This window comes from Psammomys obesus, unplaced genomic scaffold (assembly GCF_907164565.1).
Source record: "Psammomys obesus unplaced genomic scaffold, mPsaObe1.curated_primary_1811, whole genome shotgun sequence".
NCBI classification, from domain to species: Eukaryota; Metazoa; Chordata; class Mammalia; order Rodentia; family Muridae; genus Psammomys; species Psammomys obesus.
In genome coordinates, this window is record NW_026587556.1 from 6,840,009 (window position 1) to 6,866,052 (window position 26,044).

The window sequence follows — 26,044 nt, forward strand, 5'->3', positions numbered from 1 at the left end:
TGTGTGTGTGTGTGTGTGTGTGTGTGTGTGTGTGTGTGTGTGTGTGTGTAAATACTTATGGGAAAGATGGTAAGATGGAGAAGAGCAGGTGAGAAAAATCAACTAAAATAACGTGTTATGAATGTGACAATGAAACGTGTTGCTTTGTAACTAATTAGAAAATAATCTTGGAAAGTCCTAAGGTTGAACATGTACTATGTGGACCCCTGTAAGAGTGTACTGAATCACCAACGGAACCACAAAAATGTTTCACCTCAGTAGTTTTTTATTCATTTTTAGCCCTTGAGTAAAAACTGATAGGTCCCAAATTTCACATATTTCCAACTGAGTTCAGTTCCTCTAAATAAAAACACTCCCAATAATGACATCTTTACCAAATGAGAGGAAGTCCATGCTCTGCTCTCTCCATGAACAAAATGAAAATTGGTCCCCTCCTTATTTTAAGAAAGGGCTGCATACATTTTTTTTTCTTTCTGTGACTAAAAATGAAACATCAGAAGACAGAAGTACAAAGGGCCTTGTATCTTAGGACGTTAAAACCTCATAGCTGCTTTGAATTAAATATAAGATTTTAAAATAGGTCACTCTGCCTCAGTTTATCTGAACACTGCAGTGATCTGCCTAGAATTAACTAAAGAAAAGTAACTAAGGGAGAAACACCTGCTGTAAAAGATTTTCAAGCATACCAACCCTGTTTGTCTTGAAATAGACATACTTTAGTTTTATCTACTAGGCTTTCATATTATGCTTTTGTTTTACCGTTAATAATGTTCATATTTTCCCCAAAAGTCTTTCCTTTGATCTAACCAAACACACTCTGAACAGCTATATTCTTTTAGAAATCCTGAAAAACACTATCAATGGAGGACTATAGCATTAAATAATTCAACTGTAGTATATATGGCAAGGCAGACAAATTATATCTGTCACTTTAAATTACAAAATTTCAAGTACATGACTACTTAAAATACTCTACATGAAAAAATTGTCTTCTCTGTATATTTACTAAATGTAGGCAGAAATGGATATCAAGTCAGTCATTCTTCTCCATGGAAGAAAATTTCTAAGTCACACCAAGGTGATTATTCCTGAATAATGAAACGAAGTTCATTGCAAGATATTAAAAAGAAAAGACTGTTCTTTTCAGTGAAGTCATATTGACTTTAGCTTTCAGTTCCTTTATAACAACCACACTTCTGTTGTAGTTTAATAACTCTTTCTGTATCCCCAGTTTCTAAGAATACCTACCTCGGGCCCTGTGATGTGCATTAGACCAGACATAGCAGAGGCGATAGCATCATAACCTGCTCTCTGAGACATGGGCCCTGTCTGGCCATATCCTGCAACAAGAAGAATAGGCATTCAGTGTCACATGGCATTGAGAGTGTGCTAGATCCATTCATCTCAAGAAACTGCAGCACTTTTCCTATCTGATCAGTATGACCCCTTGACAGAGGCAGTAAGCATTAACTGTATATTATGGAACACAAAAACCTGCTCAACTGCTGGCCTCATTCTACCCTCAGGAGTGTTTTGTTTGGCCTTTGGAATATTCTGGAATGATTTTATTTAGTTGGCAACAATTTTTTTAAGATAGCATATAAGACATAATTTCTAGCTTCTCTTTAAAAGTCAGAAAATAAACCGGGCATGGCTGGAACACATGCCTTTAATCCCAGCACTCAGGAGGCAGAGACAGGTGCATCTGAGTTTAAGGCCAGCCTGGTCTACAGAGTGAGTGCCGAGACAGCCAAGGCTACACAGAGAAACCTTGTCTCGAGAAGACACAAACACACTGTTAGCCCCTATCCTCCCCTGGAAGCAAGCCAAGTTGAACAGCTCCCCGCTTTACATGGGGTATGCTCTCTCTCTCCTTAGGCCTCCAACCAATTCTTTATGTCAGCTCCAAGGCCTCACTACACACTACCTGCTCTTCTTCCATGACAGTTCACAAAGTGAAGCAAAATGTATTTGCTAGAATAGGTCCGCATAGCTCTCAACTAAGGAAGCAAATCGTAAGTGACAGACTTTAAAACTGGACATACTTTAGGAATGCTGGTGCTTGTGTACCTGTAATCTGAGCACTCAGGGGGCTAAAGAAGGACCCAGAGTTTGGGGTTAGCCTGAACTACATAGCTAGACCCTGTGTCAAAAAACAGCAGCCATATATCAAACAACTTCATGACGTATCAGTGTCTCTTTAGGTGCTACATATTTTTCTTTCTGACTTTTTTTGTTAGAAAGGAAAGACAAAAATCAAGAGAACATGAGTAATCTTTCTTTTACTCTTTTTCTCTCTTGGTACTCATTGTTTAATCCTAAAGGTTCTATCAGCTGTAGGATTCCATCTCCAAATCCCATTTACGACCCAGAGAGTGAACACATGACGAGCTTTGCTGACATCTGTATTTATATGCTCTGCTTAATAAGTACGTAGAAAGGGTCTCCTGGGGGACTAGTTTCACCAGACACTGGGGAGGCATGCCGTTTCAATCCTTCCTTCCCTCCAGTCCTCTACTTAAATGTTTCCTCAGCAAAAAAGACTTCCTTAATGGCCCTTTGTAGAAAGCAGCTTACATCCCATTTTCAATTTCCTTTATGCAATTTGTGTTCATAGCACTTTCAACCTCAAAGAAGTGTAATATAGTTGTTTACTGCTTGCAGTTCTCTCCTCCATGCTGAAATGTAACCTCTGTGAATGTTTTCTGTTTGAGTGACAGCTCTTTCCTCAGCCTCTAGTATCATGTTTGATGACACTTAATGGAGGAATAAATACTTGTTACTCAAAAATTATCATGTTTTTCAAGATCAATCCATAAACTGAATGAAGAAGTCAAAGAAGTTATATGGTTTAATCATCAGTTAATCTACTCAGCCATACTTGCTAGCAAAAATGGTCTCTGTTAGCACAAAAGCATATAAAAATCCTCACTTGAAACATGGATAAAGTAAGGAGCAGTAGCACACACGTATAATCCCAGCACTCTGGGAGGCAGAGGTCAGTGGATCTCTGTGAGTTCGAGGCCACTTGGTCTACAAAGCAAGTCCAGGACAGCCAAGGTCAGAGAAATCCTATCTTAGAAAAGACAAGAAAGAAAGAAAAAAAAAAACATGATGGTAATATGAAGATATTATTAAAATAATTAAAGATTAAAAGATATTTGTCTCTTGTTTGTTTTTCTGGATCTTGAGACAACAACTTATTTTATAGCCCCATCTTGAGCTCTCAGAATTCCAGTCTAAACTCTCCCATTTGCCAGGATAACAGGTAGGTACCAACGGGCTTGGTTGATGATATCCCTCATAACCAGTGACAGAAATGTGTCATATGTCCTTTGTATTTTGTTATGCAAATTTTCAAACAAAATAGAACAAATTTGTAATAAGCCTATCATTTAATTTCAATTATCACTTACTTACAGACAATCTTTCCAATATATTTACCTTCCAGTTACAACTATTGTATAAAAAAAATATGATTTAAAAGAAAAACTTGAATGTCCTGATTCAGGTAAAAAGTTGTTTTTTCTTGATTTCAAAAACAACACATATAATTTCTAAACTATTATTCCTTAAAGCTTTAAAATAGACAAAAATGGACTATGGAGAGATCATAACAATAAAAGAATTCAATGCTAGGATGAAGATGAGAAACAATTATTTATTTTTATTAACTTCCCACAAAATTCCATTATGAGGAAAAATGGAAAAGATATTTATTCAAATGGAATTGAGGGGTCCTTCCAGAAGAAAAGAAGCTAATGTTTTAACTGTATTCAGTACATTTGTAGTCTTAATTCCCCTGTTTACATCATCTTGATGATAAAAGAAAACTCACTTTAGTCACAGAATTTCTCAGCATACAAATCTATTCTTGAATTATGTATTGAATAAACTTTATCCATAATGAAAAACAACAATTAAAAAAAAGTGAAGTCAGCAGTCGCCATGCAGAAATCTGGAAAGTTCCTCCAAGCTTTGGCGAGTGGATTTCAGTGCATCTAGTGGTGCTAGACCAGACTTGCAGTCCTCACTGCAATGTTTTCCAAGCCACAGATCATTCCCAGCGTGGAACAGCACCCTGGAGCAAAGCAACGCTTCTGGCACACAGAAGGAACACTGTGATTGGTAAATCACTTGTAGGCTCAACAGGAATCACGCGGAGGATGAGGTTTCAGTGAGCTCAACTTTAGGAAAATCAATATGTGCATCTAGCAAGAAGTCCAAATCCTTCAAGTGAGACAAACTAAGGCCTCTATTCATCAGCACAACTCTAAAGGAATCTTCTAGAGGAGCTTGCAGAGAAATGTGCTCAGGAGGAAATCAAACAGCTTACTAAATAAGTGTATCACACGGCTGCCTTGTGATATAAATTCTCTCTTTTGTTCATTTCATAACATGAGTGAAGCACAAATACCATAAACTTTAAATTCAAACTTCCTACTCTCTCTAGTGAAGAAATATGTAGATAGTTTCATTGGAGACAGAAGGTACAATTAAAAAGAGAGTAAACTTTGGAGTTGAAAAAAAATCCACATTCAATTATGGCTCTGCCAAAAACTATTAAATCTTCAACAATTCACTTAATTTCCCTGAGCTTCAATGATAGCTTCAATACTAACATTTATCTCACACGTTTACTGTGAAAATTCAACTTGACTGCACAGCATAAGCAAAGTGAATTTTACACTGAGCATTAAATATACATTAACCAATAAAAACCTACTTGTCAACACACCAATAACACATTAGCTTACATTCTTCCATACGGTATCGAGAAGACCATAAGAAAGGCTACTTTGAAGTATGTCAAAGTATTGAGACTAGAAGTCCTAAGTATTGAAATTAAGTTGTCTAACATCCATAAAGGATGGAAGATTTTTTATAGTTGGAACTTAGCACTTGCTCGATATACATAAAAAAAGTGGTAGCAATACCATAATGTAGTAAAGCTGGGTGGGGCGGTGCACATCTTTCACCCCAGCATTTGGGAGGCAGAGGTAGGCCACTGTCTGTGAGCTTGAGTCTAGCCTGGTGTACAAGTGAGTTCCTGAACAACCCAGGCTACATAGAGAAACTCTGTCTCAGAAAACAAACAAAAATAGCAATATACATGTGTATATGTGTCTATATGTGTTTGAGAGCAAAAAAAAAAAAAAAATTATTGTCTTTTCACCTAATACTTAACTATTTAAATGCTATTAATAATACCAACAGTTTTGACAATAGTATTAACAATTAGATTTCTCTGTTGGTAATGTGAAAACTGGAATTATCTACTGAAAAATTCAATTAATATCTGGGTATGAGATCCAAACAGTTGCGGTTTTTGTTTTACTTTCATCTCTACAGTTTCAAAACAGCTATCAAAAAAACCTACCAATTCTTTCTGTTGAAATTGAGGGGGCTGCAGAAATGCAGAAGCACACTGTTCTCTCCCTCCTGTCCTCTGTCTCTCTGTCTCTTTGTCTGTCTCTCAGTCTCTGTCGTTGTGTCTCTCTTTCTGTCTCCCTTTCCTTCTCCTTCTCCCTCTCCCTTTCTTCCTGCCTCCCTACACACACACCTTCCACTTATTTTCACTGTGAGGGACAAGCGCGCCATCTCGTGGCTCTTATGAACAATGACTAGAAAGCAAAACTTGCTTGCTGGAAACGGAGTAAAAGGGGTCCTGTTTTCATTCTCTTCTTAGTAGAGCCTTGCTTCTTGTCATCCTTCTCTCCTTCACTAGCAGTCTTAGAAAGCAGCACAAAGAGGCACTCATGCTCTCTGTAACTCTGTGATGCCTCACAGTGTTCAGTACCCTCTCTACCAATGTTTACCCTTTGGGGAGTCACAAATCCCTTTGAAAAACTGATGAGAAGCTCTGCACACACCCCAAATGAAAGGAACTGAATGAATGTTGCTCACAGGATGCATTCCTGCACTGTACTGGATCATGTTGAGCATCTTAGTAGCACCCAATGGTTATATACACCTGTCCCAAACCCAAAGCGCCTCAATTCTCAGGACAGCTCTCCTGATAGAGATCAGCCTAAGGTCAGCTTGAGGCTTCTAAGTAACAAAGAGTTTCAGGGTGGGGTGTTAGCCTGATAACAATAAAAGGAAAGAGAACAAAATAAAGCCTAGAAAGTATTATAGCAGAGCTGAGATATGGGCTCAAATCTGTATTCTTAAACACAAAGATGTTTATGTGACTTGACATCACCATCCAAAAGTCTGAAATACTAGAAGCTTTTGATGTCCTAAACAAAAATGACATCAACTCACATACCATTAACCAACATTGTTCATTTTCCTATATTCACTGGCTCATTTAATGAAAATCACACCTCAGCATATATACAATCAAGAATCCTGAGTTACCCTAAACTCTGGTCTTTAACTCCTTGCTCATATCAATTGATCAATAATTCCTGGTTTATTATTTGTCCTGCCAGATATCTCCCACAACTATCTAAGGTCTTATACTCTTATTTACTGCTCCCCTGCCTTAATTTACTTTTCATGTGATACAAAGAACTTCCAAAAATCAGACCAAATTGTTTCTATATTAAAATTCTTGTTCAAATAGCTATAGGATTAAAATAATAATATTCACAAACATGACTTATTGGGTTCCTTATGATATAATCAGTTCAACATTCACTATATCTTTTGCCATGCCTCCAAAGCAGTTTAAATTCAGTATAGTTGTTCTCCAGACATGAACAGCTCTTTAGTTCCTCTGGCCCTCTCTGTTCATGCTATTTTATACATTATCCCCACATCCACGGTCTGGTATCTGATTTCCTCAAAGACACAGACCAGGGAGAGGTTCTTAGGAGCAAGGAAGAAAGACATTTCAAAGGTGAGTACATCTGTGCCAGTAGTGAATGTAAAAAATATATATATAAATACAGTAATATAATTAGATAACTAATACTAACATTCTAAAAGTTGTAGAAAGTCTAACAATAGGCCATTATGTGGGAAGAGCAAAAGGTAATAAAATATTTGGTGATGAATAATAAAGTATATGAATATCCGCACTTCTTTTGTCAGCTGTTTTTTGTTTGTCTGTTTGTTTTATAGTATGAAGAGTTAAAATGATAAGAGGGCCTGAAACACAGCTCATCAGGAAATAGCACTTTTTCTGAAAGCCTGATGACTTGAGTTCTATTCCTAGACCCCAAGCCTGATACGGGGATACACATTGGTAATCCCAGCATTCCTACTGTGAGATGGGAGGCAGAGACAGGGGAATCTCCTGAAAGCTCACAGGCCAGCTATCCTGGAATAGACTGCACAACAGAAACATAAGAGAAAATTAACATGTGAAAGGCCAGACTTTCAAAATTGCCCTCTGTCCTCCATATGCATATCATAACACACAGTCCAACACACACACACACACACACACACACACACACACACACACTTTTTGGTGGGGGGAGTGTTAAAGAAAGGGTTTCCCTGTGTAGCCTTAGCTGTTCTGGACTCACTTTGCAGACCAGGCTGGTCTTGAACTCACAGAGATCTGCCTGCCTCTGCCTGCCTGAGTGCTGGGATAACAGGTGTGTGCCTCCGCACCCAGCTCACACACACAGTTTTTAAGTTAAAATATGAATAAAGACTCAGTATTTTAAACTTTTATTTTATTTAAATGTTTGTTTTCTACCCATTAAAAATGCCCAGGAATAAGGGAATAACACAGAACAAGAATTCCTAGTATCCAAACTGCGGTGAATTTAAACACATCAACTACCTTAAATTTGTGTGTCCATAGTGAATTTGTAATTGCCCGTAATTATTAGTATATACTAGGATATAAATTCATACTGTGAAGATTAGTAAGGGAAACTTTCGCATCTACCTAACCTTCACTGAGTAATAATCAAGTAGTTGATGATAGAATTTGTGTGTTTGTGTGTGTGTGTGTGTGTGTGTGTGTGTGTGTTTGTTTGTTTGTTGCATGCACACATCTGGCAGCCAGAGATGAAGACCAGTTGCCTTCATCACTAAATCACTTAAACCTTATTTTTTTAAAACAGCTGTTCTCTCTGTACCTGGAGCTCACTGATTGGCTGCAGTGGGTGGCTTCAGAGCACCAGGGATCTATCTCTATACTCCTTGATCCCCAGCATTGGGGTTGCTGATTGATATAAGCCACCTTGCCCAGAGCTTTATGTGGGTTCTGAAGATCCAAATTGGGTTCTCATGTTTGTATGGCAAGCATTTTGCCAACTTACACATCTACCCATAATCCAGAGAAATTAGTTTTGTAAAAGTTTAACAACCATGGTTCATGTCATTAGTCCCAGCACCTGGGAGGCAGTGACGAGGAGATCTCTGAGTTTGAGTTCAGCCTCATCTACAGAGTAAGTTCCAGGATAGCCAAAGCCACACAGAAAAAGCCTGACTCAAAAAAAAAAGTTTACCAAGCATGAAGAAAACATAGCAGAGTTAAACCCATTGCTATAGAATTCCTACAGAATTAATAGATATATGCAAACATTAATAATAATGAACATACACAATCATTAATAACTTCTCCAACTTCACCTTCACAAAAAGGTGTCATTATGTGACACCTAGAAAAACATCATTTCTATTAAATATTCTTGACAAAAATAGAACTCAAATAAAAATCTGAACAATCTTACAGATTTGTCTATGTACTATTAAAAAATACAGACATTATAGAAACACAATTAGCATAACAGGACAAAAGAGAAAAATCAAGAAAGTCACAAGGAAAAAGAAAGATTGGAAAGGAGCTGTAAGGTAAAGAAGATATTTGGAGAGAGAGAAATTTGAATGGCAATTGCATGTTTAATTACCTTAATCACTATTTTTATTTATGTTTAATAATGGCATTGCATATATATAGGCTTTAAGTTTATGTGTGTGTAAGTACGTGCATGTGAGATGGGGGAGGGAAGGGAAAAGAAAAAGGAGAAGGAGAGAGAGAGAACCTCCATGCATGCTTGCCAGTGTCTTTGTGGAAGCCAGATGTCTTGGCTCTCTCCTGCCACCATGTGGATCCCAGGGATAAAACTCAGGTAGTCAAGCTGACTCACCCTGCCAGCCTTATTGAGGATTTAAATAGGGTCATTTTCTATTACGTATATTCTAAGATAATTAGAAAGGACATTACATGAATTCTGATTTTTATTTGTAAATATTCAGTAGTACAAGATCCATAACAGGTTATGAATTATGAATAAAACATGGTAAGTCATAAATTATTAAACTGGGTACTGAAATATCCTATACTGTGTTCAGTATCACTTTTTCAGAATAATATATAAAACAATAATAATAATTTCTAAAATGTTATGCTGTCCATTTCATAGATCTAAAATTACACCAAAAGAACAATAAAAGTACATAAATAATATTAGATATGAAAAGATGTGAGCAAAGGCTCTTATGATACAAATATGAAAGGTGAGTTCTGGAGGTGTTAAGTGACATTCAGAGTCAGAAAGCGTTAGCAGGAAACCCTGAACTCTTGCTTCAATGTTAATATCACAATCTGGACATCAACCTGAACAGCAGACATCATTCTCCATTCTTAGCCACTTTCTTTTTTTAATTAATTTTATTTTTTATTAATTACAATTTATTCACTTTGTATTCCAACTGTAGTGCCCTCCCAATCCCACCCTCCCTCCCTCTTCCGCACCCACACCCTCCCCTAGTCCACTGACAGGGGAGGTACTCCTCCCTCTCCATCTGATCTTAGTCTTATCAGGTCTCATCAAGACTGGCTGCATTGTCTTCCTCTGTGGCCTGGGAAGGCTGCTCCTCCCTCAGGGGGAGGTGATCAAAGAGCCAGCCCGAGTTCATTCATAGACAGTCCCTGTTCCCCTTACTAGGGTACCCACTTGGACACTGAGCTGCCATGGGCTACATCTGTGCAGGGGCTCTAGGTTATCTCCATGAATGCTCCTTGGTTGGAGTATCAGTCTCAGAAAAGACCCCTGGGGCCAGATTTTTTTTTCCTTTCCTTGTGGAGCTCCTGTCCTCTCCAGGTCTTTCTATCACCCCCTTCTTTCATAAGATTCCCTGCACTCTGCCCAAAGTTTGACTATGAGTCTCAGCATCTGCTTTAATACCTTGCTGGGTAGAGTCATTCAGAGGCCCTCTGGGGCCCTCCTGTCCTGTTCCCTGTTTTCTTCCTCTTCCAATGTCCGTCCCGTTTGCCTTTCTGGATGAGAATAGATCAACTTACCCAGGGTCCTCTTTCTTCTAGCAAGTCTCTTAGCCACTTTCTACTTTACAGGGATTAATTCAGAAACGAACTTGGGAGATAGTCTTCTAAAAAGTTTTTTTTTTTTTTCTGGTGTTTCCTCTTTGTTTTGTGATCACTTCGCTTGTCTCGAGACATCAGCTGAGAGGAGCAGAATTTCACAGTCTTGTGGCTTTTTGCTTTCTTACTAACACTCTGGAAAGTCCCGTTTGAAACTTCCCCACAATTATATCTCCAGTTTAATAGGGTTTTTCTTTCTACATCCGTATCCATATGTCTTTCTCTCCTCCTCCCTCCTACTACAAACACTTCAGCTGGATTCCAATGTAACAAGCCTACAGCCAATCTAAGAATACTTAATCCAAGGACTCCATTGGCCTAATAATAGAGACAAGTTAGGATTATAAAAATAGTATGGCCACAGTACTTGCTACTTCAAAAAATTATACTCATGTTTCCTACGTCATCTCATCTATGCTTCACAGTAACTGGATGGAATACATTTTACTGTCCCATTTTAGGTACAATGAAAGAAAACAGTGTTGAAAATAACTAAGACAATTACTCAAGGTTATACCACTACTTACCATGATCCTATAAGCAGCTATAAAATTGTTGACATTCATGATTATAAGTAATATTTAATAAAATATTTATATGAGCACCAACGATTTACATAATATTTGGAACAAAACTGTGATCAAGAATGCCAACAATTTGGACCTTGTTTAAAGACCAAAAGTATGATTAATGTGGTTTGTTCTCTCAACAACCTTTGAAATTAGATCACCAATTTCTATCGGAAGCAGCAGCAAGATTGAGATTGGTTAATTGCAAAGGACTTAAAACATGGGAAACATCATGCTAACAGGCATATGTTCCCAATTCAAACAAAAAGACAAATTGGATGGTGTAACAGAAGCATCCGGTTTTTATCACAAAATTGCCATTTGTTTTACCATATCTAATTTGTTAATGCTAAAAGTACTTTCTGCTTTACAGCTGTTTTATGTACATGTATTTTTTTCCAACTAAATATCATCATACAAGGTAGACAGTAGAAACTTAATATCTGTCAGCTAACTGTGCACATTTTGTGTTTTATGCTATTCCTTTCATAGCTATGATATTTTTTATATAAACTTTCAAAAATGATTCTGCACAACTGATGGGAGTAGGGGTGGTTGGATGCCAAGAACGTTATACGGTATACAATGTGTCTTTATGGAAAGAAGATAGTCATTAAAACGTTCATCATCAAAGATATCTGGGCACAGGGTCTTTTCTGAGACTGACATGCAACCAAGGACCATGTATGAATGTAACCTAGAACCTCTGCTCAGATGTAGCCTGTGGTAGCTCAGTAACCAATTGGTTTCCCATAGTGAGGGGAACAAGGACTGTTTCTAACAGGAACTCAATGACTGGCTCTTTGGCCTCCCCACCCCCCAAGGGAGGAGCAGCCCTGTTAGGCAACAGAGGAGAGCTTTGCAGCCAGTCCTGAAGATACCTGATAAAACAGGATCAGATGAATGGGGAGGAGGTCCCCCCTATCAGTGGACTTGGCAAGGGGCACGGTGGAGAGGAGGGAGGGAGGGAGGGACTGGGAGGGAATGAGGGATCTGGACACGGCTGGGGTACAGAGTTAATAAAATGTAACTGATAAGAAAAAAATAAAATACAAAAACAAAAAAAACAACAACAAAAAAAAACGTTCATCATCTAAATGGAGTCCAGCACTGAGAACCTCTGATGCCATACCGGCCAATTTACACTCTCATGCACAGATTATCAAGTTCTGATGCCATGCCAGCAGATTTTCACATTCATGCATGGATTATTCTAAATGCTAAAAGATTTATTCAAGAACTGGAGCAAAGGCTATTAGAAACCACAGTGATATAATGAAAATGAATAAAATTGTCCTCCAACTATGAATTGGAACTTATTTCCATGTCTAAAAAAACTATCAGAAAAAAATATCAGTAGTTAGTTTTATATTGCAAGCTTCATTACATGAATTCAGCTCACAGTTTGATAGATGCACCATAAAATCACTAAAAAGTGATAGCTGGGGGGGGGCCAAGATGGCGGCGCTGGGAGAGCACTGTGTCTGAGAAGCGAGACAACACTCTCTGTGCAGCGACCAGGAGACTGAACTCTGGGCCCTAAAACTACAGCGATCGTGTTTCCCCAGCTGAGGGGAGGCTCCCATAGCGTGGGAATCGATCAGGTCCACTCTCGGGCCGCCCAACCAGAACCCGGAAGAGATCACGGGTAACGCGGGCTTTGGGTCTCCGGGTTGAAGCCGCACGCCTGCGTATCCCAATCACTTTCCCAGGCTGATTGGTGGGCACAAGGGTGCCAGAGACTGGGAGTCCCAGTCGCAAAAAAACCCTACGGGGAAGGAAAGTTTCGAGACTGATCACGGGTCACACAGTCTTTCCCTGGAAGGTCTCTCCGACCATGGTGGGTACCAACTGAGCTCCCGCAGCGCGGAGAGCGGCTGCACACCCAGCTCAAAATCCCTACTCCCTCTTGGGAGGAGGCAGGAGGCATCCTGCAGAATCTGCCACAGACCACATTGTCTGTACCCCAACCCGAGATTGGGGCTGAGAAAACCCAATCCTTTCGGGCACTCCCCCAAATGCCGCCATAACCCTGCCACGGTGTGGCAGCAGCTTCACAGTGCCAGAAGTCCAGTGCCGCCAGCTGCTCCTAACAAACAAACTTCAGCTTGGGATCTGGGACTGTGGTCATTCTACACATCCTGAGACACTCCTGGGTCCAGCACAATAAGGTCTAGCACCAAGTCCTATCACCGGCGCCCCCCCCCCCAGCAGAGAAACGCCGTCTCAGGATCTGACTGAGAAGTCCCAATCCCTTCTGGCACTCCCCTGAGAGCACTGCCATTAGCTTGCCCTGGCGGAGGGGAAGGTAAGAGAGGAAGGACAGAGAGGCAGCCTGCCACGGGACAAAGCACACCCTCTCCAGCTCACCCAGCAGCCCCTAGCAGAGAAACCCAAGCTCTGGATCTGAGGACACTCAACCCTACCTGGTACTCTCTTGGGATCAACAAACATAGGTTCTACTGCCAGGCTGCTTCTGGCAGAGAAATCTGGGCCCGGGATCTGGGATTGAGAACACTCAACCTAACTCTTTCCCGCACTACCCTGGGACTAGTCAACATAACCCCTCCTGGCAGAGGGAAAGGACAGAGAGGCAGCACACAGGAAAGGTGGACACTGAGTCCTGCGGCCACAGGGTCACAGAGCTGACTGTTAGCCTACTCGCGCATTTACCGCAGCAGGACCAAATTAGAGAGTAGAGAGCAAGGGGAACCCCTGTGCATTCCAATTGGTCCTGCAAGAGAGTGAGTGAGCCTTCTAAGGAGAGTTTGCCCCAGACTAAGGATCTCTCCACAGAAGCAACCAGATGAGATCCCTGCCACCCACATCCCTAGTGTGGGCATCATAGGGATTCTTGGGATAGCGACCCCAACATTGAAGCCTCTGCCTTGTGGGTCCACCAGTGTAATCCAGGCAAACAATCCCTGGATTTCAGTCAGAACTGCGTAATAGTGGCTTGCAGGCCACTGCAATTGTCAGAGAATCGCGCATGCACACTGCGCCTGCTAAAAGCACAAGCCAATAGCGCCAGCATCACATTCCTTACTTAGGCAAAACTCAAACCACAGTGCACATTCCCAAACCAGTGAACCTCTCTCATCTTCCTGAAAAAACAGTCCAGAAAACAGAAAGAGACGATCATAGCACGAACTACAAACTAAAGTAACAAACAGTGAGGGTTATAAATAACCAGATGGCTAAAGGCAGACGTAAGAACACTCCCAACAAAAATCAGGACATAATGACTTCACCAGCAACCCCACAAAACAATGGACACTTCAATTCACTAGATACACAAGAAAACGACCTCAAAACTATGTTTCTCCAGCTATTAGAGGCCCATAAAGATGAAATGAACAAAGCCCTCAGAGAAATAGCCAAAGAAATCGAGACAAACCAAGAGTAAACAAATCGAGCTCTCAGAGAAATGACCACGAAAATTGAGGCAAACAGAGAAGAAATGCACAAAGCTCTCAAAGAAATGTCCACACATATGAAGGCAAATAAAGAAGAAATAAACAAAGCACTCATAGAAATACAGGCAATTATAGCCAAAGAAGTAGAGGCACAATTAGTGATACATAGAGAGGAAACGGACAAAAAAATAGAAGCTATCATTGAAAAGCAGGAGTCCACATTCAAACAGATGAAGGAAATGGTGCAAGACATGAAAACAGAATTAGAATCAATAAAGAAAACACAAATAGAGAAAAACCAGGAGCTGGAGAACATAGAGAAAAGATCAGGAACTACAAAGGTAAGCATCACCAACAGAATACAAGAGATGGAATAAAGAATCTCAGGAGCCGAAAATACACTTGCGGAAATTGACATGTCTCTCAAAGAAAAAATAAAATCAGAAAAGTTCCAAACACAAAACATCCAAGAAATCAAGGATACCATGAAAAGACAAAATCTAAGAATAATAGGAGTAGGAGAAAAAGAAGACATCAGGCTCAAAGGTCTGGAAAATATGTTCAAGAAAATTATAGAAGAAAACTTTCCCAACTTAAAGAAGGAGATGGCCATAAACATAAAAGAGGCCTACAGAACACCAAGTAGACTAGACCAGAAAAGAAATTCTTCATGTCACATCATAGTCAAAACACTAAACCTACAGAACAAAGAAAAAATTCTAAAAGCAGCAAGGAAAAAGGGCCAAGTATGAAGGTAGACCTATCAGAATCACACCAGATTTCTCAACAGAAACTATGAAAGCCAGAAGGGCCTGGACAGAAATCATACAGTCCTTAAGGGACCACACATTCCAACCCAGACTACTATACCCAGCAAAACTTTCAATCAACATAGACGGAGAATTCAAAATATTCCATGACAAAACCGAATTTAAACAATATCTACATAGTAACCCAGCTCTACAGAAGTTACTAGAAGGGAAACTCCAAACCAAAGAAAACAACTACATCGAAGGAAACAGAGGAAATAGATAACTACACAACAAAAAAATCAAAAGAATACAAGCAATGAAACTCAGCGACACCACTAACCCCACATCTAAAGTAAGTAACAATTGTTGGTCACTAGAGTCTATCAACATCAACGGATTCAACTCCCCAATTAAAAGACACAGACTAACAGAATGGTTGCGGAAACAGGATCCAACATTCTGTTGCATCCAAGAAACACACCTATGCAACAAAGATAAACACTACCTCAGAATAAAGGGCTGGAAAAATGTCTTTCAAGCAAATGGTTCCAGAAAACAAGCGGGAGTAGCCATCCTAATATCTAATAAAATAGACTTTCAACCCAAGTTAATCAAAAAAGATAAGGACGGCCACTATATTCTCATCAAAGGAAAAATCCACCAAGAGGACATCACAATTTTGAATATCTATGCCCCAAATACAAGAGCACCTACATTCGTAAATGAAACAATATTAAAGCTTAAATCACACATTGATCCTAAAACCCTAATAGTGGGAGACTTCAACACTCCACTCTCACCAAGGGACAGATCAACTAGACAGAAAACAAATAGGGAAATAAAAACACTTACAGAGACCCTAAATCAAATGGACCTAATAGACGTCTACAGATCTTTTCATCCAAACTCAAAAGAGTATACCTTCTTTTCAGCACCGCATGGAACCTTCTCCAAAATAGACCATATAGTTGGTCATAAAGAAAGCCTCAACAGATACAAAAAGATTGAAATAATCCCTTGTATCCTATCTGACCACCATGGACTTAAGCTGGACCTCAACAACAACAGAAACAACAAACAGCCGACACGCACATGGAAACTGAACAACCTGTTACTCAACAACAGTTGGGTTAAGGAAGAAATAAAGAAAGAAATTAAAGACTTCCTAGAATTCAATGAAAATGAAGGCACAACATACCCAAATTTATGGGACATATTGAAAGCAGTGCTCAGGGGAAAATTTATAGCACTAAGTGCCTGCAAGAAGAAATTTGTAACATCACATACAAACAACTTAATGGCCCAACTGAAAACCCTAGAAAAAAAAAGAAGCAGATACACCCAAGAGGAGCAGACGGCTGGAAATTATCAAACTCAGGGCTGAAATCAATCAATTAGAAACAAACAAAACTATTCAAAGAATCAATGAAACAAAAAGCTGGTTCTTTGAGAAAATCAAGAAGATAGACAAACCCTTAGCCAAACTAACTAAAAAGCAGAGAGAATCTATCCAAATCAGCAAAATCAGAAATGAAAAGGGTGATATAACTACAAACACAGAGGAAATTCAAACAATCATTAGGTCATACTACAAAAGCCTATATGCCACAAAATTTGAAAACCTAAGTGAAATGGACAATTTTCTTGATAGATTCCATCTTCCAACATTAAGTAAAGATCAGGTAGAAAGATTGAATATCCCTATATCCCCCAAGGAAATTGAAGCAGTAATTTACAGTTTCCCCTCCAAAAAAAGCCCTGGGCCCTGGTTTCAGTGCAGAATTCTACCAGACCTTCAAATAAGTGCTAACACCAATTCTCCTCAAACTATTCCACAAAAGAGAAACAGAAGGAACATTACCAAACTCATTCTATGAAGCAACAGTCACCCTGATACCTAAACCACACAAAGACCCAACAAAAAAAGAAAACTTCAGACCAACTCTCTTATGAACATTGATGCAAAAATACTCAATAAAATACTTGCAAACCGAATCCAAGAACACATCAAAGATATCATCCACCATGACCAAGTAGGCTTCATCCCAGGCATGCAAGGGTGGTTCAACATACTGAAATCCATCGATGTAATCCACCACATAAACAAACTGAAGGAGAAAAACCACATGATCATCTCCTTAGATGCTGAAAAAGCATTTGACAAAGTCCAACACCCATTCATGTTTAAAGTCTTGGAGAGATCAGGGATACTAGGCACATATCTAAACATAGTAAAGGCAATATACAGCAAGCCTATAGCCAACACCAAACTCAATGGCGTGAAACTTAAATCAATCCCACTGAAATCATGGACAAGACAAGGCTGCCCACTCTCTCCATACCTCTTCAACATCGTACTTGAAGTCCTAGCCAGAGCAATAAGACAACTAAAGGAGATCAAGGGGATACAAATCAGAAAGGAAGAGGTCAAAGTGTCACTATTTGCAGATGATATGATAGTATACATGAGTGACCCCAAAAATTCAACCAGAGAACTCCTCCAGATGATAAACACCTTCAGCAAAGTGGCAGGATACTAAATCAACTCAAAAAAATCAGAAGCCCTCATGTATACCAAAGACAAAAGGGCTGAGAAAGAAATTAGGGAAACAACACCCTTCATAATAGCCACTAATAACATAAAGTACCTTGGGGTGACACTAACCAAGCAAGTGAAAGACCTGTTTCAGAAAAACTTCAAGTCTCTGAAGAAAGAAATTGAAGAAGATCTCAGAAGATGGAAAGATCTCCCGTGCTCATGGAATGGTAGGATTAACATGGTGAAAATGGCCATCCTGTCAAAAGCAATCTAAAGATTCAATGCAATTCCCATCAAAATACCAACTCAATTGTTTACAGACCTTGAAAAAAAGATTCTCAGCTTCATATGGAGAAACAAAAAACCCAGAATCTCCAAAACAATCCTGTACAACAACAGATCATCTGGAGGTATCTCCATCCCCGATCTCAAGTTGTACTACAGAGCAATAGTAATAAAAACTGCATGGTATTGGCATAAAAACAGAAAGGAGGATCAATGGAACCACATAAAAGACCCAGAAATAAATCCACACACCTATGAATACTTAATTTTTGACAAAGAAGCCAAAAACATTCAATGGAAAAAAGACAGCATTTTCAACAAATGGTGCTGGTCCAACTGGATGTCTACATGCAGAAAAATGAGAATAGATCCATATTTATCACCCTGCACAAAACTAAAGTCCAAGTGGATCAAAGACCTCAACATAAAACCAGATACTCTAAATCTGTTAGAAGAAAAAGTGGGGAATAGCCTAGAACTCATTGGCACAGGAGACAACTTCCTGAACAGAACACCAACAGCACAGGCTCCAAGAACAATCAATAAATGAGACCTCATGAAACTGAAAAGCTTCTGTAAAGCAAAGGACACTGTCATCAAAACAAAACGCCTGCCTACAGATTGGGAAAGAATCTTCACTAACCCTTTATCTGACAGAGGACCCATCAACGGAGGAATGGGTACAGAAATTGTGGTATTTTTACACAATGGAATACTACTCAGCAATCAAAAAGGAGGAAATCATGAAATTTGCAGGCAAATGGTGGGATCTAGAAAAGATCATCCTGAGTGAAATATCCCAGAAGGAGAAAGACAAACACGGTATATACTCACTTATATAGACCTATAAGATATGATAAACATAATGAAATCTACACACCTAAAAAAGATAATCAAGAGAGCGGACATGGGGTAAGATTATCAATCCTCGTTTAGAAAGACAGATGGGATGTGCATTGAACGTATAACAGGAGTCTACTGAGCACATCTGAAAGACTCTAACTAGCAGTATTTTCAAAGCAGATACAAAGACTCATGACCAAACCTTCGGCAGAGTACAGGGAATCATATGAAAGAAGGGGAGTTAGTACGATGGGGAAAGGACAGGAGCTCCACAAGGACCAAATATATCTGGGCACAGGGTCTTCTCAGAGACTGTCATTCAACCAAGGACCATGTATGGATATAACCTAGAACCTCTGCTCAGATGTAGCCTGTGGTAGCTCAGTAACCAATTGGTTTCCCATAGTGAGGGGAACAAGGACTATTTCTAACAGGAACTCAATGACTGGCTCTTTGACCTCCCCCCCCCCCAAGGGAGGAGCAGTCCTCTTAGGCCACAGAGGAGAGCTTTGCAGCCAGTCCTGAAGATACCTGATAAAACAGGATCAGATGAATGGGGAGGAGGTCCCCCCACATCAGTGGACTTCGAAAGGGGCACGGTGGAGATGAGGGAGGGAGGGTGGGATTGGGAGGGAATGAGGGATCGGGACACGGCTGGGATACAGAGTTAATAAAATGTAACTGATAAGAAAAAAATAAAATTAAAAAAAAGAACACAGCAATAAGGCAACTATATGTAATTAGCTCCTTATCATATATCAAATCTGTGCCTGTAATCAGGCAATTATATAATGAATTAGCTCCTTACTGTGCACAAAATCTCTAAGTATATTTATTTTGGGATCTGTGAGACTTTATTACTGTGAAATAAATGTTGTTACCTGGGAAAAAAAGAAATACTATAACTAATAAAGCTATGAAAATGAAAAAAATCACTAAAAAGTGAAGACAATTAGCATTATTATATATTTTCTAATCTTCAAGAGAAAAATCAAATCTTAAATGACAGAAATGTAAAACAAACTTTTGAGTAGAAAAGAAAATAAAAAACCCAGCCAGACTCTCACATAAGCCAACTTCCTATAGCTGATTCCCACACTCCAAATAGCAACACTACGTCAGCCTTTGAAAGGACATTCTAGGCAACGAATACAAAAATATTCAGGACAGACTTCTTCACAAAGCAAGACTAAACATCATCTCAAATCAAATCCAAAGAAATGGATAATCCAAATAAGTAACAACTTAACTTAATAAGAATCACCTTTATCCTTGTTCCAGGGCCAAGAAGAAAACTCTCAGTTAAAGGCAAACAGACATGTTTATTTAATAAATAAGTGAAACAAAAGAATAAAAGAAGCCACATGAAATAATCCCTGAGAAGGACATAGTTGAGAGCAATTAGAACTTTTGTGCAGTGGAGACTTTGGTAAGCAATGCTGCCAAGTACTCTCACTGACACTAAATCTCAGGGCAGAGAAATAACATAAAACCAGAGAAACACAATGACATGTATTGGTCCTGGTAAACTCAACATGTATAGACTAGCTAATATGAGACTTAAAAGCTTGCAGTTACATATAAACACATCGAGTTCTGAAATCTTAGTTTCTCCACTCAACACCAAGGTCGCTGGAGAAAATGGATTAGAGCATTGGCATGGTGGGGCAAACCTAGAAAATCATGTGTAAAATAATGTTTACATGTTCAATGAATATGACACGGTGAAAGTATACAAGAAGCATTTTAGGTCATTCGTGTTAGAGGAAGGGAAGAAGAGATGGCTCAGCATTTATGAGCACTTACTTCTCTTCCAGAGGACCCAGGTTCAATTCCCAGAATCCACATGGCAGCTCCCAGCCAACTTTAACACCAGTTCAGTTCCAGGTATTGGACATTTTCTTCTGGCCTCCACAGACATGTGACATGCATGTGGTGTGCATGCACACAAAACACAAAATAATTTTTAAAAAAGAAAGGGAGGTTCCCACTGGCCAAATCTGTCGATATCTGAGCATTGAAAAAAGTGAAAGCTATAGAATAAAACCTATTGATTAAATATGACTCTCAGAATCCACATTTTTTATGAATTTTTCATAACAAAATAAAACCAAGTCTCTTCCTAGTAGCAGAAAGCCAGCTAATAGACATGAGGATAACAATGGAATTAGATACTTGATAATTACCAAAATCATGGTAATAATAACTCACACAAGAATCATTACTAGGTGTGGTGGAGCACATCTTTTATCCCAGTACTTGGGAAACAGAGGCAGACAGATGACTTTAAAGCCATCCTGGTCTACACTGAGAGTTCCAGGACACTCAGCTATGTACAGAAGCCCTATCTGTACCCACTGGGAGGAACTGAGCATATCTTCCTAAGATTGACATCCACAGTACTTAAAACCCATTCATGAGGAAACTTCAAAGAAATACAAGTTGAGAGACATCCTACCATATAATTGACTTTTCAAAAACACCAATGTCATGAACTATAAGATAAAACCTAAAATAAAGGAGACTAAGTCATAACAATTGGATTCAACCAAAATGTTATGTTTCCTCAGCTTTAATGAACATTATTGAACAACTGACAAAATATCAATAGGGTCTAGCTATAAATTACTTAAAGTTGGGCTGGAGAGATGGGTCAGTAGTTAAGAGGTCTGGCTGTTCTTCCAGAAATCCTGAGTTCAATTTCCAGTAATCACATGGTGGCTCACAGCCATCTAAAATGGGATTTGATGCCCTCTTTTTTTATAAAGGTATATATGCATAAAATACACACATATGCATTTTAAAGAAAGAAATTTTTAAATACTTAAAATGATGTAACATAATCTCTTAATTTTCTGATGGATAATTGTGCTGTTTGCATTATAGAAATCCTTGGATTTATGAAATATAAACTAAAATATTTAAAGGCAAAGGGGCAAAATGTCTGCCATTTATATGGTCCATATAAAAATTCAAACAGGACAGGCATGTTCTGCATTAAAGACATGTAATGCATGTAATGCATGTCTTTAATCCCCATACTTGGGAGGCAGAAGCAAGAGGATCTCTGTAAGTGTGTAGATAGCCCTGTTTAGATAGATTAGATTAGATTAGATAGATAGATAGATAGATAGATAGATAGATAGATAGATAGATAGATAGATAGATGAGATAGATAGAGTCATCTGACAAAGGAACCTTAATTAAGAGAGGTTCCAGATGAAATTGGCCTGTAGGCATAACTGCAGAAGAGTCTCTTGATTGTTAATTGATGTGGGAAAGCCAGGCACACTGAAGGCAGCACCCCCGGGCAGGCAGACCTGAAATGTGTGAGGAAGCTAGCAAAAGCGTTCAAGTGGTCAGCAAGCAGTGTTCCTCCATATTTTCTCCCGTGGCTTCCCTCAGTGATGCACTGTGACCCGAAGCTCTGAGTGCAATAAACACTTTTGACCCTAAGTTGCTTTGTGGCAGAGTGTTTTGTCACAGCAACAGAAAGCAAACTAGAAAAAAAAAAAAAAAAAAGGATAATACAAAAGTGTCTGTATATCCAAATGTATAATATAATAAATTACTCTGCAACCAATGCTAATATACATCTGAAATTCCCTTAATTTATCTCTATGAAGAAGACAAAGTGGATAAAGAGAGGAGGGAGAGGTGGTGGCAGCACAAAAAAGAAAGCCCCGCCAGTTCCTAAATATGTTTCTCTATGCCAAGCACTTCATATACATTAATTCATTTAATCCATACAACTCTAGAATTTTCAAAGGAGAAATTTATAATTCAGAAAATTTACATAACTTCCTCAAAGTTACATAAATAGCAAGGCCATTGTGTTTTGTTGTTAGTATTTGATTTTTGTTGTTTGTTTGGGGGTGTCTGTTTGTTTGTATTATAGTAGATCTCACACATACTAAGTAAGCACTCCACCACTAGGCCGTATTGCCGGGGGCTGGCCCCACTTTGTCTGAAAAGTTGCACTTTATCTGCATTAGAATTTCAAGTAAGACTGAAGAGAGGACCTAACAACATTTAAACAGCACAGAAGGGCTAGCAGAGCAGCTCGGAAGGGACAGGGCTTGATACAGAGCCTGAGTGTCAGGATCCACAAGGTGGAAAGAGAGAACCAAGTTCTGCAAGTTGTTCTCTGGTCTCTACATGCACAAGGTGACACTCACATGCCCAAGGCCACACAATAAGAAAACGTTTCTAAGACACAAGAAGGCATTGCTAGGCCTCTCAATGTTCTGAACTTTACAGCAACAATAGGAGCATCATTTGATGAGAATGTAAGAGTGAAGCTATGGAGAGAGTCAGGGAACATAACCAAAGTTGCTCCTCAAGTCGAGCTCCTAATGAAAACTTCAGGAAGGAAATGGCCATCCAACATAGGAACCAGGAGAGAGTTGTTTTGTTTCTAGTAAGTTTCATTCCATTAATTTTTTACCACTGAATGAAAATTTAACAACTACCAAGAAAACCCATGGCACTTAAGAAAAACCAACAGTAAGAGGGCTCAACTCCACAGGGCATACTGGTTCACTAAGCAGATTCTAGCAACCCCTTGGTTAGGCAGGAAGACAAAGGTCTTCACTGCTGCTACCTTGGTGATCAAGTGTAGCTTCACTCTGAGCCGTAAAGCTCTCCTTCACTCCAACAACAGAGATTTCTAACAGCAAGGCTCTCTATACTGGTGTCTCTATCCCTTTCCAGCTGGTCACTTATAATCTTTCTTAAGCCCTGGGCATCAGCAGCATACCAGCTTCCTTCTGCTCTGTTCTCTTGGACAGACCAAAGGCACACAATGTTATTTTCTTTCTCGCCCTGATCCACAGGAAATATTAGCAAGACTGCAGTCGCTTCCCAAACCACAGTCCTCCAGACATCCTTTAGCTCTCTAAATGTCTCGGGCATGAATCATGTACCAATCCATTTATTCACCAAACTCCAGGGAACAAAAGCCAAATCCTCCCCAAAAGTTTCAAGAAGGTCTTTTCCTTTCATTTGAAATGATAAATTCACTCAAACTATTTCTTTGGAAACAATAAACATTTGAATAAAAGAACAAATTCTAAAATATATACATATGATTGAAAAAATTGGAGTTAAAAATTATTATCAGCTGGGCATAGTGGCACACACCTTTAATCCCAGCACACGAGAGGCAGAGGCAGGAGGATCAATTTAAGTTCAAGGCCAGCCTAGTCTACAAAGAGAGTCCAGGACAGCCAAGGCTACACTGAGAAACCCTATCTCCAAAAAAAAAAAAAAAAAAAAAAAGTGATTATGGATGTTTGCACCAAAATTTAAGTAATTATCTAAGGGTAGTAACATTATAATTGTTTCCTTTTTTGATTCTATTATCAAAATTTTCAAGAGCATTTTATTATTTTTAAGGATTAGTAAAAGAACAATAAGAGTTTTTAATTAAAATGTAGCTAGTAAATATATTGTTTATTATATAATTACATATCTAGCAATAATAATTACACACTATATGATAATACTATGCAAATGAAAACTGACTTTTGTATTTTAATTCTTTTTACTAAGTACATGATAAATACTAAAAGCAAATCTAACACATATCTTGTGTCCCTACCAACTTTAAGACTCTAAAATAAAAACTGGTTCCTGTACCATCAATGTAAGTAATGTGCCTCCATTTCAATATACTTTCCCTCTTGCTGGTTTCAATTAAGCTAGCACTAAGAGAATCTGCATTAGCCTTCAATGTCCTCATGGTAAAATCAGATGATGTCAAAATATTTTGCACTGGGAGACTCAACTCTGGCTCAAAGTTCTTCTACGGGTAGCCAAAAATAAATAGTTTGTAAATTACTATGCTGGAATGAACAACCGTGAGACTGGCACTGTTTCTTCTAAATGAATACCTGTATGTACTTTTGACAAAGTACCAAGAAGAGCTGCATTATGAAAATGCCAGAGAGAGCAGCTCCCATTTAGCTCTAAGCTAAGTGGGCAATGGAGTGATGAGAAACTCAGGATTTGTTATCTCCACATGCAGCTTGAATTATACAGTGCTTCCTCCACCTTCACTCAGGGTCTGTCTCTCTCTCAACCTGGTGTTTGATGGCCTAAGAATGTGTAGTAACAGACTGATTACAAAATCATGAACTATACCAGATTTCCTCCTGATACAGTCAAGTTCAAGTTACAACCGCCAGGTTTGTTTCAAATGAATGCTGACTTTGTAGCCATATGCAAATAAATTTCTACAATACTCTGAGAAGATCTTTAGAGTCAGAAAGGTTAGCAGAGTAACTCTAAAGGCAGGGCAGTGTGGTGCATGCCTTTCATTCCAGCATTTGGGAGGTAGAGGCAGGCAGATCTCTGTGAGTTCAAGGCCAGCCTGTTATATATAGTGAGTTCCAGGAAAGTCAAGGCCCCTTGTAAGACCCTGACTCAAAAAGACAAAAAAGAAAAAAGTGATCTAGATCCTGCATTATTTGACAGCAAGCAGTCAGTCCTTACGCTGGCGCTCAAAATCCCCTCAGATGCCTATGGAGAAACAGGCTAAAGATCAAAACTGATCAAAGGCAGCAAAGACAGCTTCACATGCCACAATTGGGAGAAAATTTCTGAGAAAAGCATCATGGATGCAAAGGATTAAGAAGAACATTCTTTAGTGGTAAATCATGTGTCTTATTCTGACTCAAAAGAGTGCATGCTGCCCTCAAATGAACTGGATTTTTTTCCTCACTCACTCCTATTATAAGGAAAAACAGCTCATGTTTGGTGTAGATTTACTGTCTTTAACAGGGCCTGATTAAGTGACACTTTATTTATAGAGAAGTGAACAAATTAAAAATTCTATGAGAAAATTTACACCAAAAGAATTTTTAATGAAAAGTTTTTGCAACTCTATGTGCAAGGGCTCGGGGGTGGGGGGGTTGTCTGTTTTTTCTTTTATTGTTAACCTTGTTTATCTTCTCTGTTTGATGCTCTCTTTCAACAAAATGTAAGAGTGGCCCTGCCAACCATCATTATTGTGACCCTTAGTAACAGAAGGCCCTTTCATGTACAGTCGTTACATTTGATGGGGTAATCTTTCCTGACAACTTGACTGGGTTGAAAGATGCCTAAAAGACAATAGAAAATACTTCAAGGAATGTGTTTGAAGGTATTTTCAAATAGGATTAACAGACTAGCTAACTAACTACTTATTATATCGGCAATAGGGATTACCTGCCTTCAATATGTGTGGCCCATCCCTTTTGCTGGGTGCAGTGTATAACAGAGTAGAAAGGAAAAGATGATAGCATAAGTGTTTCTCTCTCTCTCTCTCTCTCTCTCTCTCTCTCTCTCTCCTGTCTGCCATGAGG

At 39.0% G+C, this 26,044-nt stretch overlaps 1 protein-coding gene across 3 annotated transcripts in view; it reads right to left on the minus strand.

Annotated features, from left to right (window-relative positions):
* Sugct (succinyl-CoA:glutarate-CoA transferase) overlaps positions 1-26,044 on the minus strand; it is a 668,162-nt gene that overhangs the window by 565,025 nt on the left and 77,093 nt on the right. For all 3 annotated transcript variants that reach the window (XM_055603972.1, XM_055603970.1, XM_055603971.1), the window contains exon 7: positions 1,249-1,340. In XM_055603972.1, coding sequence (XP_055459947.1) covers positions 1,249-1,340 — 92 coding nt within the window. The remainder of the gene's footprint in view (positions 1-1,248; positions 1,341-26,044) is intronic.